A 14,723-nucleotide genomic window follows, 5' to 3' on the forward strand; every position below is an offset into this window, starting at 1 on the left:
CCCTGTCATCCCAGGAATCAATCTTGGGCCACGCTTTAAGAGTAAGCAAGCATTACAGGCTATTTTCAGTCACATTTCCTCAATGAATCATACAGCACAGAAGGAGGCCATTTGGCCCATTGTGCCTGTGCCAGCTCTCTGAAAGAGCTATCAAATAGTCCCACAACCCTTCTCTTTCCCCATAGCCCTACAAGTTTGATTTGTATGTTCTTGGCATTATGGGGTAATGCCCATGTCTAATATTGACCAAAAAAAAACTTGGTGCATGTCCTGTTCCTGAAAGGCTGCTTTCATGTTGGTATAAGTTGTGATTTGTACAATTTGGGACATTTTAAATTAGGCATGGTAAGTGATAACTCCTAGGAGATTATTTTCATTTAAATATATTTTTCAGGAGAATGTTGGCGAATTTTGCTCTAATTGTTGAAAGTTGCCATGGCATCCATGAACCCCGGGCTTCTGAGCTCTGCTGGATTACCTCAGGAGGAGCTATGATCAGTGACTGTTAGCTTTGCTTAGTATATGTATAGGGTTCCATGGGAGTACCCATAAAAGCAGAGCTGTTAAGAAATTTAACTCTGAGAAAATCAGCTACCTTACTAAATGGGTAGCTGCAGTTTTCTGTTTTGCACATTGTGTGTACACTAAATCTAAATAGTGTTAGCTGCAACAGGGAAAATTCGACTTAGTTGATTCGTCTAAATTGGCGGGATTAGAAGGAACTTTGGAAACTTTAATCTAAACATTAATGTCAATACTTTCGGAGAAATACACTGAACTGGATCCTTTTGTACTGTACACTTGGAATCTTTCAGCACGTGCCTCCACGGGATTGATGTGTTCTTTGTGTTCTATGATTTAATCGTTTGAACTTTACTCTGGGGTAGATATTTACTCCATCTCCAGGTGAGGAAACCTGCTGAGGTAGAGACCTTGCAGTATTCCATTCAATAACACCACATCCACCATCAAATCATTACCCCACAAATGGCGGGCAGATGCCTCCGACCTGAATAATTCTATGAATTTACCTGGTGGTCCCGGAGGTACTGGGACTTTTGGGCCTTTACACTAAGGCCTGCACATATTTGAAACATCACATATTTAAAATTAATCAAAATGGAATTTCATTAATTATTTAAAACAAAAATTTACATCTTTTAAAGGGTCTAAAAATAAACTTACCTTCGGATTTAACATGTTTAAATTATTGGAAAAACATGTATTTTTCTGTCCTTTAAAAGTCTTGCGCTGATAAAAGCAGGCCTTACACCTGCTTTTATCAGTCGTAAGAATTTCAAGGGCATTTGCTCGGCAAAAGTTGGGCAAATAGCCCAACTCTCTCTCTGCCCATTGCGATCAGTCGAGGATTCTTGACAGATCGCAAGTTCCGGGTTTCGGCGCATGTACTTCACATGCCTAAACCCGGAACTTGCGGGGCCCCTTATGGGCGCATGCGCACTTCGTACCCGCCCTTAGACGCCGCGATTTCAGGGCCAATATGTTTGTCAGAGCAGTCGTTCTCCAGTTATTCATTGCCTGAGCAGCATATTCTATTCTATAGTTACATAAATCTGAAAGGAAGGGAAAACCAGCTAAGATTGTGCTCCTGCTCACCCTACAGTAATCCCTTCTGGAAAGTGCTCATGTGAGTGTCAGACAACGATAGGAATGGGCTGAGTTATAACGTGCCCCCATGCATCAGTCACCTACCATGTAGCGGAATGTGTGCCTGCACAGAAGAATGCCACTTGGACACCTAATGCCCATGGTCAGGTGCTTCAGCATCAGTCAATCCCTTCAAACATTAGTAAAATATTGGCAAGACAAGGGCCCTGAATTTGCGGTCGGAGGCTTCCCGTACCTTCAATCCGCAAATAAAATGCCCGCGTACCTGCTGGTCCAGTACGGAGAGTCGCAGTCCTGGGCGTCTCTGGGTACCGGCCCATGTATCCTTGGGCGCATGCAGTTCACAAGCACACCTGGGATCACACGGGCCGGCTCAACCAATAAAAGAAGGGAATTCTCATTCAGGCTTGTGGGGATTCTGTAAGTACAGAAACCCCATAAGTATGAATGGCGATACCCCCAAAATACATCTACACATCAAATAAAACATATTTTAAAACCATTACACATTTAAAATGAATTCAAATGGCATTTAATTAAATATTTAAAACAAAAGTTAAATTTTTTGAAAGATAAATTTGCATGTTTTAAAGGGGCTAAAAATAAAATGATTGCACATGGTTCTTTATATAAATAATTTTATTTTTATGTTTTTAAAAAATCTTACGCTGGTAAAAGCAGGCCTTACCAGGTGTAAGACTTTCACGGGCATTCACTGGGCAGAAGTTGGTAAAATAATCCTGGGGATTCTTGACATCGCAAGTACTGGCTTTTCGGGAAAACCCAGAGCTTGCACGGTCCCTACGGATGCGTGCGTACCTCGTACACACCCATAGGGGCCGCAAATTACAGCCCAATATAAGGATAATCCTCCTAAATCTCAGCATAGAATGTATGCTTATCATCTGCCAGCTGTTCTTGGGTTTTAGTTTTGGGTGTATGTGACTTGTAGGTTTATTTTTTGTGCATCAGTCACTGCCTGTGCTGGTGCTGAACACTGATATTATGCTCTGTGAGATTGATGTATTATCAAGATTTAATGTGATCACTGCCGATTTGTTGCGAAGTGGTTGGTGGCTAGTCACTGAGAAATTCGATGTCCAACATATATTTCATTAACATTGTCTTAATTACTTACAGTCACAGTGAGTCTGTGTGACAGCTCTGATCATATCCAGCCCCACTGTTTAGCATTGCACTATACATCCACTTTGGATAGGCTCGGCCTCCATTGGAGACTGAAGTAACAGCAGCTTTTTTCCCTAGTTGACCCTTGCTTATTAGTAATCAAACACTGAATACCTTATTTATTATTTCAACCTCTTGTGCTTACAACATGACAACACTTGCACCTCTAGAGGTTTGGAAGGATGTGTTTTCAGATGACTGGATTCTGAGCGAGTAACAAATCTGTGTACAAATTGCCTTCAATTGGCTGCACAGTAGAATCTGTACATCACATCTGAAGAAAACCCAAGGCGCTTTATAACACAACCTCATTATCTTGTGTTGGGAGATTATAGTTGAACAAAATGACGACTGGGAAATGAAAGCCTGGCTCAGTTTTATTTTGACACTAGGTGTAAAATGATTCGAATATTCATTTCAGTAAAAAAGAAAAGATAGAAGTCTCCTTTTTTCTAATGTATTTTTTCTTTACAATGGAAGACTGTCCCAGTGGGAATGAGTGTGTGTGGCTGCAGAATTTGCAGTGCAGCAGGGTGCTAATTGCTGTAGTTTCACTTAATACTTGAGACCATGGACTTTGCTGTTCCTTGGGCACCATGCCAATATGCAAGCCTGCTCATCACTCCGTTCCTTGGCAGGAAGGAGACATTTGATGTGGTAAATTATAAATGGTGTGGTCTATTTGATTTTGTACCTAATCAGATATTCAATCATAAAAGCACAGTTATAGTTTGCCATTTAAGTGCTGAGCCAGGATTAAGTAGTGCAGAGGGTGAACACGTTGCATTTTCCCATTGCTTTTTACTTTTGTATATTCGGGTCAGATCTCACTTGTAGAGAGCAGACAAAAGTCTCCTGTTGTTGGCTGCTCTGTTACAAGATATTTCTTCCACAATTATACATGCAATAACCTGGAAGAACATTTAATGTTAATATTGCTTCCACAAAGGCTGGCAATGCAAAGCAGCATTTGAAATCGACGGGTGAGTTAAAAATTCAGTTATGACCCTTGAACAGATGCTTCATCAGTTTTGATCTGGGTCTCCGACAAATTATGAACCTGACTTTTTCTTTCAGATGCTAATCGACCTGCATATTTCCAGCTATAAAAAAATTTCCACCATTGCTGTTTTTAAAAAATCTCATTAATGTCTAGTTGTGCAATGTTGCTTTTTCAGAAATTGTAATTTACGAATAAAATTTTGACAAAATATGGAGGTGTGTCCATTGATTTTTTTTTTTCCAGCTGTGACGTGGTGGTTGCATTTAGAAATTCTTGGTTTTTTTTGTTAACTTCTTTTCTAGTGGTAATTGTGGTTGATTTTTCATTGAGACATACGCTGGGATAGCTGATGGTTGGCACCAATGAACAACATAAAGCTGCTTTGCATCAAACACAGATATTGGCTAATAACCTGTGTAGTGATGAGAGTTTGGAGCTGTGATCCTGCCTGTCACATTGCATTAATAAAAAAAGGAGGTTAAAGGCGTCAAGGGTCATGGGGGCACGGACAGGGAAGTGGAGTTGAGGCCAAGATCAGATCAACCATGATCTTCATGAATGGCGGAGCAGGTACGAGGGGCCAAATGGCCTAGCCCTGCTCCTATTTCTTATGTTCTTAAGTAATATCAGGCATTGGCAGAGCTATCATCATCATTGGCAGTCCCTTGAAGCGAGGATGACTTGCTTCCACACCAAAAAGGGATGAGTTCACAGGTGTTTGAATGAAGGACCTGATATTCCAGATCCTGAACTACATCTTGAATGGTGGAAGATGCCTGTGCATGGATTTTTTTAACGTGTGGTGGCACACTAGCCACCACATGGGCTTGACAGAGCTAGGTCTTGGTCCAGTGGCGAGGATTACCAAGACGAACTGGAGACTAGCTCTGCTGCATGAACCAAGCGTGCACATATATCGCAGTGTTGGCTGGCCTGTGCTGCCCCTCGGCTCTCGCCTCTTCTGGGCCCCAGACTCGCGCCTCTCCTGGGCCCCGGTCACTTCCACCTACAAATTCGTGCCGTTCCTTTGCCACTCCTGTTTGTGCCTGCCCCGCACTGCAATCAGCAACCTGGCTTTGCAGCTGTCGCCCTCCTGCAGCAGCACGCGCTGTTCCCTGCAGTGGCATGCCACACGCTGCTCTCTCTAATGGTCCTGGCCTGCTGATGGTCTTGTAGGCCGGAACCGCACTGATTTCCGGGCTGCCGCACGCTGCTCCCACTAATGGCCCCGGGCTGCTGATGGTCTTGCAGATATATATGCTCATGCTCATGCACACACACACACATTGTGTGCTGCTTACTGGCCCCTCGCACTTTAGTTTTCAGTTGAAAAGACCCAACTGTCTTAGATGAAAGGTGTATCAGCAACATAACAAGGCAGTTTATTTACTTCGGGTGAAGTTATACTGCAACTACCAGTCTGAGACCAGTATCCGCAGGTTCCAGCCAGACTGTACTTAATGAATTAGAGCTATTGCGTGGCTGAAATTTAAAATCTATTGTTTTGGCGAGAGCTTTACGCGTGCCTGGATGCTCAAATGGGCAGAGCTGAGTATGAAAAGTTTGACATTAAAATGCTGAGTGTGCGGATGGGCTTTTCATGATGCTATCACTGTGTGGCAGTCCATCGGGGTTGCCAACTCTAGTTGGGTGCATTCCTGGCGGTTTCATCACATGACCCGCAACAAACCACCCTGCCCCCGCACTCCCTCCATTGGTCCATCCTCCAGGCACAAGAAGATAAGGGCCCATGGGGTTGGGGATAATATATTCGCATGGATAGAGGATTGGTTAATGGATATAAAAAGAGAGAGTCGGAATAAACGGGTAATTTTCCGGGTTGGCAGGCTATAATTAGTGGGGTCCCACAAGGGTCAGTGCTTGGGCCTCAACTATTTACAATCTATATCAATGACTCAGACGAGGGGACCGAGTGAAATGTATCCAAGTTTGCTGATGGATAGGTGGGAAAGTAAGCTGTGAGGAGGACACAAAGAGCCTGCAAAGGGATATAGACAGGTTAAGTGAGTGGGTAATAAGATGGCAAATGGGCTATAATGAGGGAAATGTGATGTTATTTATTTTGGTAGGAAGAATAGAAAAACCGAATATTTTTTAAATGGTGAGAAACTATTAAATCTTGGTGTTCAGAGAAACTTGGGTGTCCTTGTACAGGAAACACACACAGTTAGCATGCAGGTACAGCAAGCATTAAGGAAGGCAAATGGCATGTTAGCCTTTATTGCAAGGGGGTTGGAGTACAAGAGTAAGAAAGTCTTACTACAATTATACAGGGCTTTGGTGAGACTCCTGGAGTACAGTGCACAGTTTTGAGCTCCTTGTCTGAGAGAGGACATGCATGCCTTGGAGATGGTGCAACGTAAGTTCACTAGATTGATCCCTGGAAGGAGAGGATTGTTCTGTGAGGAGAGATCAAGTAGATTGGGCCTATATTCTCTGGAATTTTGAAGAATGAGAGATGATCTCTTTGAAACATGTAACATTCTGAGGAGGATTGACAGGGTAGATGCTGAAAGGTTGTTTCCCCAGGCTGGAGAGTCTAGAACTAGGGCGCGTAGTCTCAGGATCAGGGGTCTGCCGTTTAAGACTGAGATGAGGAGGAATTTCTTCACTGAAAGGGCTGTGGATGCTGAGTCGTCGGCTATATTCAAGGCTGAGCTGGATCGATTTTTGGACTGAATCAAGGGATATGAGGATCGGGCGGAAAAGTGGAATTGAGGTCAATGATCAGCCATGATCTTATTGAATGACTCGAAGGGCTATCTGGCCTCCTCCTGCTCTGAATTCTTATGTTCTTGTGTTCTTATGCATTCACACGTCAACTGGCAAGTGAACAGACTCTTTATTACTCAATTAGGTTAATCTTCACTATTAGTAGAACAGCCAACTGTAATCCTAAGACAACTAATAGCAATTAAGCTCTCAGTACTGAAATATATTGGGAACATAAGTGGAATCAGTCTTTTTGATGAATAGTGAAGCTCCGAGACACTTGTCCCAAAGTTAAGGGTACTATATAAATGCATCTTGTTACAAAATGTTAATTTGGTCCTAAGCATTGTTCCAGATCTATAAGGTGTCAGACAAAAAAAATTGGGGGTCGGGGAAGGGGTGGGAATGTTTCATTCATCCTATGATATTAAAAGTTGTCAAAAATTGGAAGCATCATAGTAATTGATTTGTTTTACACCTCTTCATTTGTATGGGTTGTGTATGTATGTGTGTTTGACAGAGAGAGAGAATGGAATTGCTACATGGAGGAAGAGGTAACATTCTGAACTGCTTATACTCATTTTTTTAATATTTGACGATAAACTGTATTCTTATTTCTTTACCAACCTATGTCAGCAATTTCCTTTATTTAAATAATTGTATCGACCGGTCGGTTCCAGCTCTGTTCCGGTTAACTAGAGTATTGGATGTAATTTAGTAAATTTGTTGTGCTCCATCATTGTGTCATGAGGTAACATAGTCAAGTAGCAATCTTTGTGCTTTGAAGAATCATATCAATTTTTGGCAATTAATTCGTCCTGCTCCTATAAAACTTGTTGCATTGTGTATTTTGAGATGCGGTGGGATTTTTTTAATGTAAATATTAAACCATGTGGCCATACAATTATTCTAATTAATCTTAATTGACTGCCCTTCATTGCAGCACCAGTGGTGTCAAGGTCAATTTGGCGACACAGGTGACTCTGTACAGAATGTGCTTACTTAAAAACCATGTTTTTGTTCCAATTTTTCAATTATCTCGCTTCCTAATTGTTGAAATTATTATTATTTTCCATGGAGTACATCTTAATTAATTCCTGTGGGGAATTGGTGATGGAGAATGGTCACTATGGATTTGTTGGTATTTGATTGAAGAATGATGTGATTATTTAGAAAGCAGTTGTTTAACATATCATCCTCTAACCATTCTCTCTTTTCCCCCCCCCCCAAAAAAAAAATCTGCAAATGTTTCCTTATTCTTTGTATAAAAGTAAGCAGTTATTGGTATTGGCTGAAATATATTAGAGTGGAAGAACTCCATTTTGTGCCCTTCCAGTTTAATTCGATAATTTCATGGAAGCTATGATTGCCTAGGTACACTACCTTGCCATGAAAATCTTACAGCGACAAATGGAAAAACTAATACAATATTTTTCCTATTGTGTGCGAGTCTTGCAGCTGAATCAATTCTTTATCAATTACTATAATATTATCCCATATTTGTCAGTAAATCACATCAAATGGCTGCAACCTGTGTGGATTGAAATATATCTATTAGCAGCACTGTGTTTCCAGTATATTGTCAGTGTATGCAGACGACGCATGCGTCTGCGCACACACAGAGGCTGAACTCCAGGACATAGTTGACGTATTTACCGAGGCGTATGCAAGCATGGACCTTGTACTAAACATCAGTAAGACAAAGGTCCTCCACCAACCTGTCCTCGCCGCATAGCACTGCCCCCCCAGACTCCAAGATCTATGGCGCGGCCCTGGACAACGTGAACCACTTCCCTTATCTCGGTAGCCTCTTATCATCATTGACGACGAGATCCAACACCGCCTCCAGTGCGCCAGTTCGGCCGCCTGAGAAAAAGAATGTTTGAAGACTAGGCCCTCAAAACTGTCACCTAGCTCATGGTCTACAGGCCTGTAGTAATACCCGCCCTCCTGTATGGCTCAGAGACATGGACCATGTACAGTAGACACCTCAAGTCGCTGGAGAAATACCACCAATGATGTCTCCGCAAGATCCGACAAATCCCTTGGGAGGACAGACGCACCAAAATTAGCGTCCTCATCCAGGCCAACAATCCCCAGCATTGAAGCACTGACCACATTTGATCAGCTCCGCTGGGCAGGCCACATTGTCCACATGCCAGACACGAGACTCCCAATGCAAGCGCTCTACTCGGAACTCCTCCACGGCAAACGAGCCAAAGGTGGGCAGTGGAAACATTACAAGGACAACCTCAAATCCTCCCTGATAAAGTGCAACATCCCCACTGACACCTGGGAGAAATCTGGCCAAAGACCCCCTAAATGGAGGAAGTGCATCCGGGAGGGCGCTGAGCTCCTCAAGTATCGTCGCCGAGAGCATGCAAAAATCAAGCGCAGGCAGCGGAAGGAGCGTGCGGCTAACCAGGCCCCCCACCCACCCTTCCCTTCAACCACTGTCTGTCCCACCTGTGACAGAGACTGTGGTTCTCGTATTGGACTGTACAGCCAGCTAAGAACTCATGCTAAGAGTGGAAGCAAGTCTTCCTCGATTCCGAGGGACTGCCTATGATGATGAGTATAAATATCACTTGTTGAGACTGGATATGTTCATTTAATTTTTTTTCTCTCTAAATTTTACATTGGCCTAGGGGCATGCAATATTACAAACAGTGCAATGGCTTTCTGATGGTGTTACATGCTTTTGGGGCCAAGGATATTTCAAGATTTAATCCAGAGAGCAATGGATATTTACAAAATGACTATCTTTGAATTCAGCTGGCATTCTAACTCCTGAACAACGACTGAGTTGTTAATAACTGCTTTGAAGTCACTGCCAGATGTGTTTCCATAATAAATATATTTTTGGGATGTCCTGAAGTTGTGAAAGGGGCTATATAAATGTAACTCTTTATTTTCTTTTGTAGTCTAGGCCTATATTCTCTCGAGTCTAGAAAAATGAGAGGTGATCTCATTGAAACATTCAAAATTCTTACAGGGTTTGACAGGGTAGATGCAGGGAGAATGTTTCCCCTGACTGGGGAGTCTAGAAACAGGGGTCACAGTCTCGGAATAAGGGGCCGGCCATTTAGGAGTGAAATGAGGAGAAATGTCTTCACTCAGAGGATGGTGAATCTTTGTCCACAAAGAATACCGGTATCATTGTCTGGAATTTCTGTCTCTTGCGCATCATGGGTGGAAGTTTTTAGTATCCCAGAGTATAAATTATCGAGAACTTTTTATACTCAATGATCTTTTCTGATGGAATCCAAGGAATTTAAAGTGATTTGAGAATTGGAAGTGCTGTTTAATCATGATTCTGCCTAACTGACTCCCTGACTCTACAGTTATTGAGGCCGAAATTGTGCACTGCCCCGTTTGGGGGCAGTAACAACCACAAGGCAGAAGTTCCTGTGCCAGGCACGGAAGTTCCCGAAAGCAAGTGGAGGCTCACTGCCCCCGAGAGCAAGTGGAACGCAAAATATTCCTCAGTCGGGGGGGGAGCGGTGTGCAAAGCCTCCACAAGGTTCGGGGTGGAACATGTAACGTGGCAACGTAGACAGGGCCATCCCTTTCATTAACGTGTGCGGGGGGTGGGGGGGGCAAGCTGCTGACACTGGTCGGGAAACGGGGCTATCCCTGGACCACCAGGGAGCGGGGTGCTATGGCAGCACCCCGGCACACAAGCAGAGTGTCATCGCCGGCGCAACAGAGCGGGGCGACACCGGTTGGAGCGGGGCGCTTCCAGTTAGCACCGCCATTAAACTCCCGCCGGACTTTGCGGGAGTCGGTGACGCTGCAGCGCCCGAGGTCCTCATTTCTCCCGCATTGAGTTATACTCGGCCCACAGAGTTGTGGCACACAAATCTGACCTGTTGCTAGAATAGCTTGGGCAGCTGTATATTATTGTGAAGAGCTGAGGTACTTTGAGATTCGAGTTTTTTTGTCCCATTTGTAACTTATTTTCTTCCTTTTGAGGTTTTAATGTCATAGACATTCCTTGCCCAAGAAGAGAAGACGTTTGACTTGCTTGCAAATATTTGTGGTGATGCCTTTGGTCCAGCCACTAATAAGCATCTGAAAGTAGCCAAGTGGGGTTTGCCTTCCGTTTTCCCCTTCCACCCTTTAAAGGGAAACAGTTGCCCATTCCTCAGCTTTGTTATGAAGTACACAGCAGTGATTATAGGTATGAAGAATAAGAAATAAATGTGCATTGGATTTTACTAGCCAAAGTCAAATATTTCTGTAGGATTCCAAATGAACAAATCAAGAAACTCCAATTACAAACTCTATGTACAGTTTTTCTTTTATTTGCATTTTGGCTGATGTTTACATTTTTCAATGTGTTTCATTTGATACCAAGGATAGAACACCGTTTTTTGTATCACACACTCAGTGCTTTCAGTAGTAAGTTTTGGGAGAGGTTTACAGGAAATGTACTATTTTCTCCTCAGCTGTTGAGTCTCAATGATCTGTTTCTTTCCCAGGTTTGCCCTGCTGCTTTTCATTGATTATTATTATTCTCAGTTATTGACAATCTGTATCAATAATTTGGATGAGGGAACCAAATGTAATATATCCAAGTTTGCTGTTGATACAAAGCTAAGTGGAAATGTAAGTAGTGAGAAGGATGCAAAGAGGCTTCAAGGCGATATAGACAGGCTAAGTGAGTGGGCAAGAACATGGCAAATGAAATATAATGTGGAGCAATGTGAAGATATCCACTTTCATTGGAAAAATAGAAAAGCAGAGTATTATTTAAACGGTGAAAGATTGGGAAATGTTGGTGTTCAGAGGGACCTGGGTGTCCTTGTACACGAATCACTGAAAGTTAACATGCAGATAGAGCAAGCAATTAAGGAAGCAAATGGTATATTGGTCCTTATTACAAGTGGATTTGAGTATGAGAGTAAAGCTGTCTTACTGCAATTGTATAGGGCCCTGGTGAGACCACACTTATTGCTCTCCTTACCCAAGGAAGTTTTGGTCTCCTTACCCAAGGAAGGATATACTTGCCATAGAGGGAGTGCAACAAAGGTTCACCAGACTGATTCCTTGGATTGGGGGGGATTGCCCTATGAGGAGAGATTAAGTAGACTAGGCCTATATTCTCCAGATTTTAGAAGAATGAGAGGTGATCTCATTGAAACATACCAAATTCTTACAGGGCTTGATAGGGTAGATGCAGGGAGGATGTTTCCCCTGAGTGGGGAGTCTAGAACCAGGGGTTACAGTCTCAGAATAAGGGATCGGCCATTTAGGACTGAGATGAGGAGAAATTTCTTCACTCAGAGGGTGGGGGAATCTTTGGAATTCTCTACCCCAGATGGCTGTAGATGCAGTCATTGAGTATATTCAAGACTGAGATCGATAGATTTTTTGATATTAAGGGAATCAAGGGTTATGGGAATAGTGCTGGAAAGTGTTGAGGTAGAAGATCAGCCATGATCTTATTGAATGGTGGAGCAGGCTCAAGAGGCCGAATGACCTATTCCTGCTCCTATTTCTTATGTTCTTATGTTCTCTTTTGGTAACTTGTCATGCTAACAACAGTGAATCGTATGCATTTATGCCTTTATACATAGCCTACTGGTGCTATTATATTGCCTTAAGTGAAGAGTGTATTTTTCAATAATGTGGAATAACTCAAAAATAATAGTGGTAGAATGTGGTGTCAAGACACGGAGTGGCATTTTGCACTCTGTTGGATTCTCAGCCTGTTTAACTATAGAAACAATCTACAGGATTCTGAATGGCCATGTCAGCAAAGTGTTACGCCAGAAACTATCCCATCTCTGGAAAGGAGGGAAAAGGGTGTGACAAGCCAATGGCTCTAAATTTTTTCAAATGGCAGAGTTTTTCTCAAAACTGAACATGTTATATGATTGTAAGACACACTGGGGAACATTACATTATGATAAACCCACAGCTTGTGATTCTGCAGGAGCCAGCATCATTTGCTTTGTTTTTGTGGCATGTTATTTTTAAACCAGGAAGCAGATAAACCTCAGTAACTCAATTGAATGGATTTTCTTGATCAAGGTTGTTGCGTGTATCATTAGTCAGTCTTTCTTTCAGAACAATCAGTTCAGAAGATCCAATTAGGTGCTTACGGTGTAGAGAGTAAATCAAAAACATTAGCATCGCTGTTCGTGCAATATGTTGCGTTACTTTTATGCTCTTTTGCGAAATATTAATGTAACAAGTATCTTTCAATGTCGTTGTGCTTTTTCCTTAATGCCGTTTTTAACCCAGACATTGTAGATATTAAACCTGTAGACATGGAAGAATTAACAGAAGTGATCACAGCGGCCGAGTTCCACCCCCACCACTGTAACCTCTTGGTTTACAGCAGCAGCAAAGGAACGTTGCGGCTCTGCGATATGAGGGCAGCTGCACTGTGTGACAAACACGCCAAACGTAAGCATTTGTTCTCGAATTCCAGCTGCAGGTTCTCAACTGGAATGTTAGAGTCCCCACAGCAGAATACAATTGCTCAGCTGTATTTTTGCCGTGCGGTCACTTGCTTAATAGTTCACTCGAGCGTTTGACTAACTGTGGTCCGGTTTCGGAAATATCATGTTGCCTCTCGAACAGGTCTCTCAAACATTTCTTCTGCATTTGGCAGCACGCGATCTCCGAGCCTCTTAGAAGGTTGTGGGCTCAAGTCCCACTCCAGGGACTCGAGCACATAAATCTAGACTGACACTCCAGTGCAGTGCTGAGGGAGTGCTGCACTGTCGGAGGTGCAGTCTTTCAGATGAGACGTTAACTCAAGGCCCCATCTGCTCTCTCTGTGTGGACATGAAAGATCTCATGGCACTATTTCGAAGAAGAACAGGGGAGTTATCCCCAGTGTCCTGGCCAATATTTATCCCTCAATCAACAGAAGAAAAACAGTTTATCTGGTCATTATCACATCGCTGTTTGTGGGAGTTTTCCACAAGTTGGCTGCCGCGTTTCCCACATTACAACAGTGATGACACCCCAAAAGTACTTTATTCGCTGCAAAGTGATTTGGGCCATCTGGTGGTTGTGAATGGCACTATATAAATGTCAGTCTTTTTGCTGCATGAGGATGATAATATCCTCAGGTGCTACCTATCCCAATTGTTCCAGTACTTCGCTTGATTTCTCTCACTAGAGGGGCCAGGGGAACAAGAGAATCCATGGATCAGAGGCAATGTCAGCATCCATCATTTTTGGAAAGATCTTAAAACTACAGGATCTATAGATTCATTTAAGAACATCAGAACATAAGAAATAGGAGCAGGAGTAAGCCATTCGGCCCCTTGAGCCTGCTCCACCATTCACTAAGATCATGGCTGATCTTCTACCTCGAGTCCACTTTCCTGCACTTTCCCCATATCCCTTGATTCCTTTAATATCCAAAAATCTATCAACCTCTCTCTTGAATGTACTCAACGACTGAGCCTCCACAGCTCTCTGGGGTAGAGGGCTGTGGAGGCTCAGTCGTTGAGTATATTCAAGAGAGATGGTTTTCAATACCTTTCTGAATGCTGGCAGGAGGTGGCCATCTGCTTACTTTCAGGAAATTTCCAATTGGGTTCTGTACTCTGCCCCCATGGACTGGATGGAGGGCAATGCTTTCATGGGCTGGGTTTATGCACAAAAACTACAGAGCTATTCGCATTAATATAAACAGTTCTACAGTATGGAATGGACTGCTGTTAGGCACAGTAAATTCCAACTGGGGTGGAACCATTCAAAATGGACAAATTCCTGCTTCAGTATTCAAGCAAATGAGCTGGGTGGCTTTCTCCCTTTCTAACCTTGTGTTCTACTGTAAACACAACCGTGTAAACCATTCTCTGTGCTTGCATGTCTTCTGAGACAGTTCATGCACCAGCCAGCAGTGGTGAATTGAGAAATTAGTGATTAGGGGCTAGATTTTCCCCAAGCAGTTTTGTCGGCGCACTGACCTCAAGCGCGCCAACTTTGCGCGTTGGAAACGGCGCCGGCAAAAACTCGCCCTATCCTGGCTGCTGCGTACAGTCCCCGGAGTCGTGGTGTGGCGTGGAGGATGAAGGGGGAGAGTGGGGGCAGAGCAACAGGCCAGCGCACAAAGCACTGCTGGCACCTGCACGCATGCTCCTGCCCTCCCAGCGTGTCCTGTGGGCTGTGAGCAGGACCCGATGCTCGCAGCCCCTAT

General features: G+C 43.3%; 1 protein-coding gene across 1 annotated transcript in view; it reads left to right on the forward strand.

Annotated features, from left to right (window-relative positions):
* The window catches only part of LOC139234844 (serine/threonine-protein phosphatase 2A 55 kDa regulatory subunit B gamma isoform), a 327,896-nt gene that overhangs the window by 205,088 nt on the left and 108,085 nt on the right, over window positions 1–14,723 (forward strand). The window contains exon 6 of the mRNA XM_070865591.1: window positions 12,806–12,970. Coding sequence (XP_070721692.1) covers window positions 12,806–12,970 — 165 coding nt within the window. The remainder of the gene's footprint in view (window positions 1–12,805; window positions 12,971–14,723) is intronic.

Source organism: Pristiophorus japonicus, chromosome 2 (genome assembly GCF_044704955.1).
Source record: "Pristiophorus japonicus isolate sPriJap1 chromosome 2, sPriJap1.hap1, whole genome shotgun sequence".
Taxonomy (NCBI): Eukaryota; Metazoa; Chordata; class Chondrichthyes; family Pristiophoridae; genus Pristiophorus; species Pristiophorus japonicus.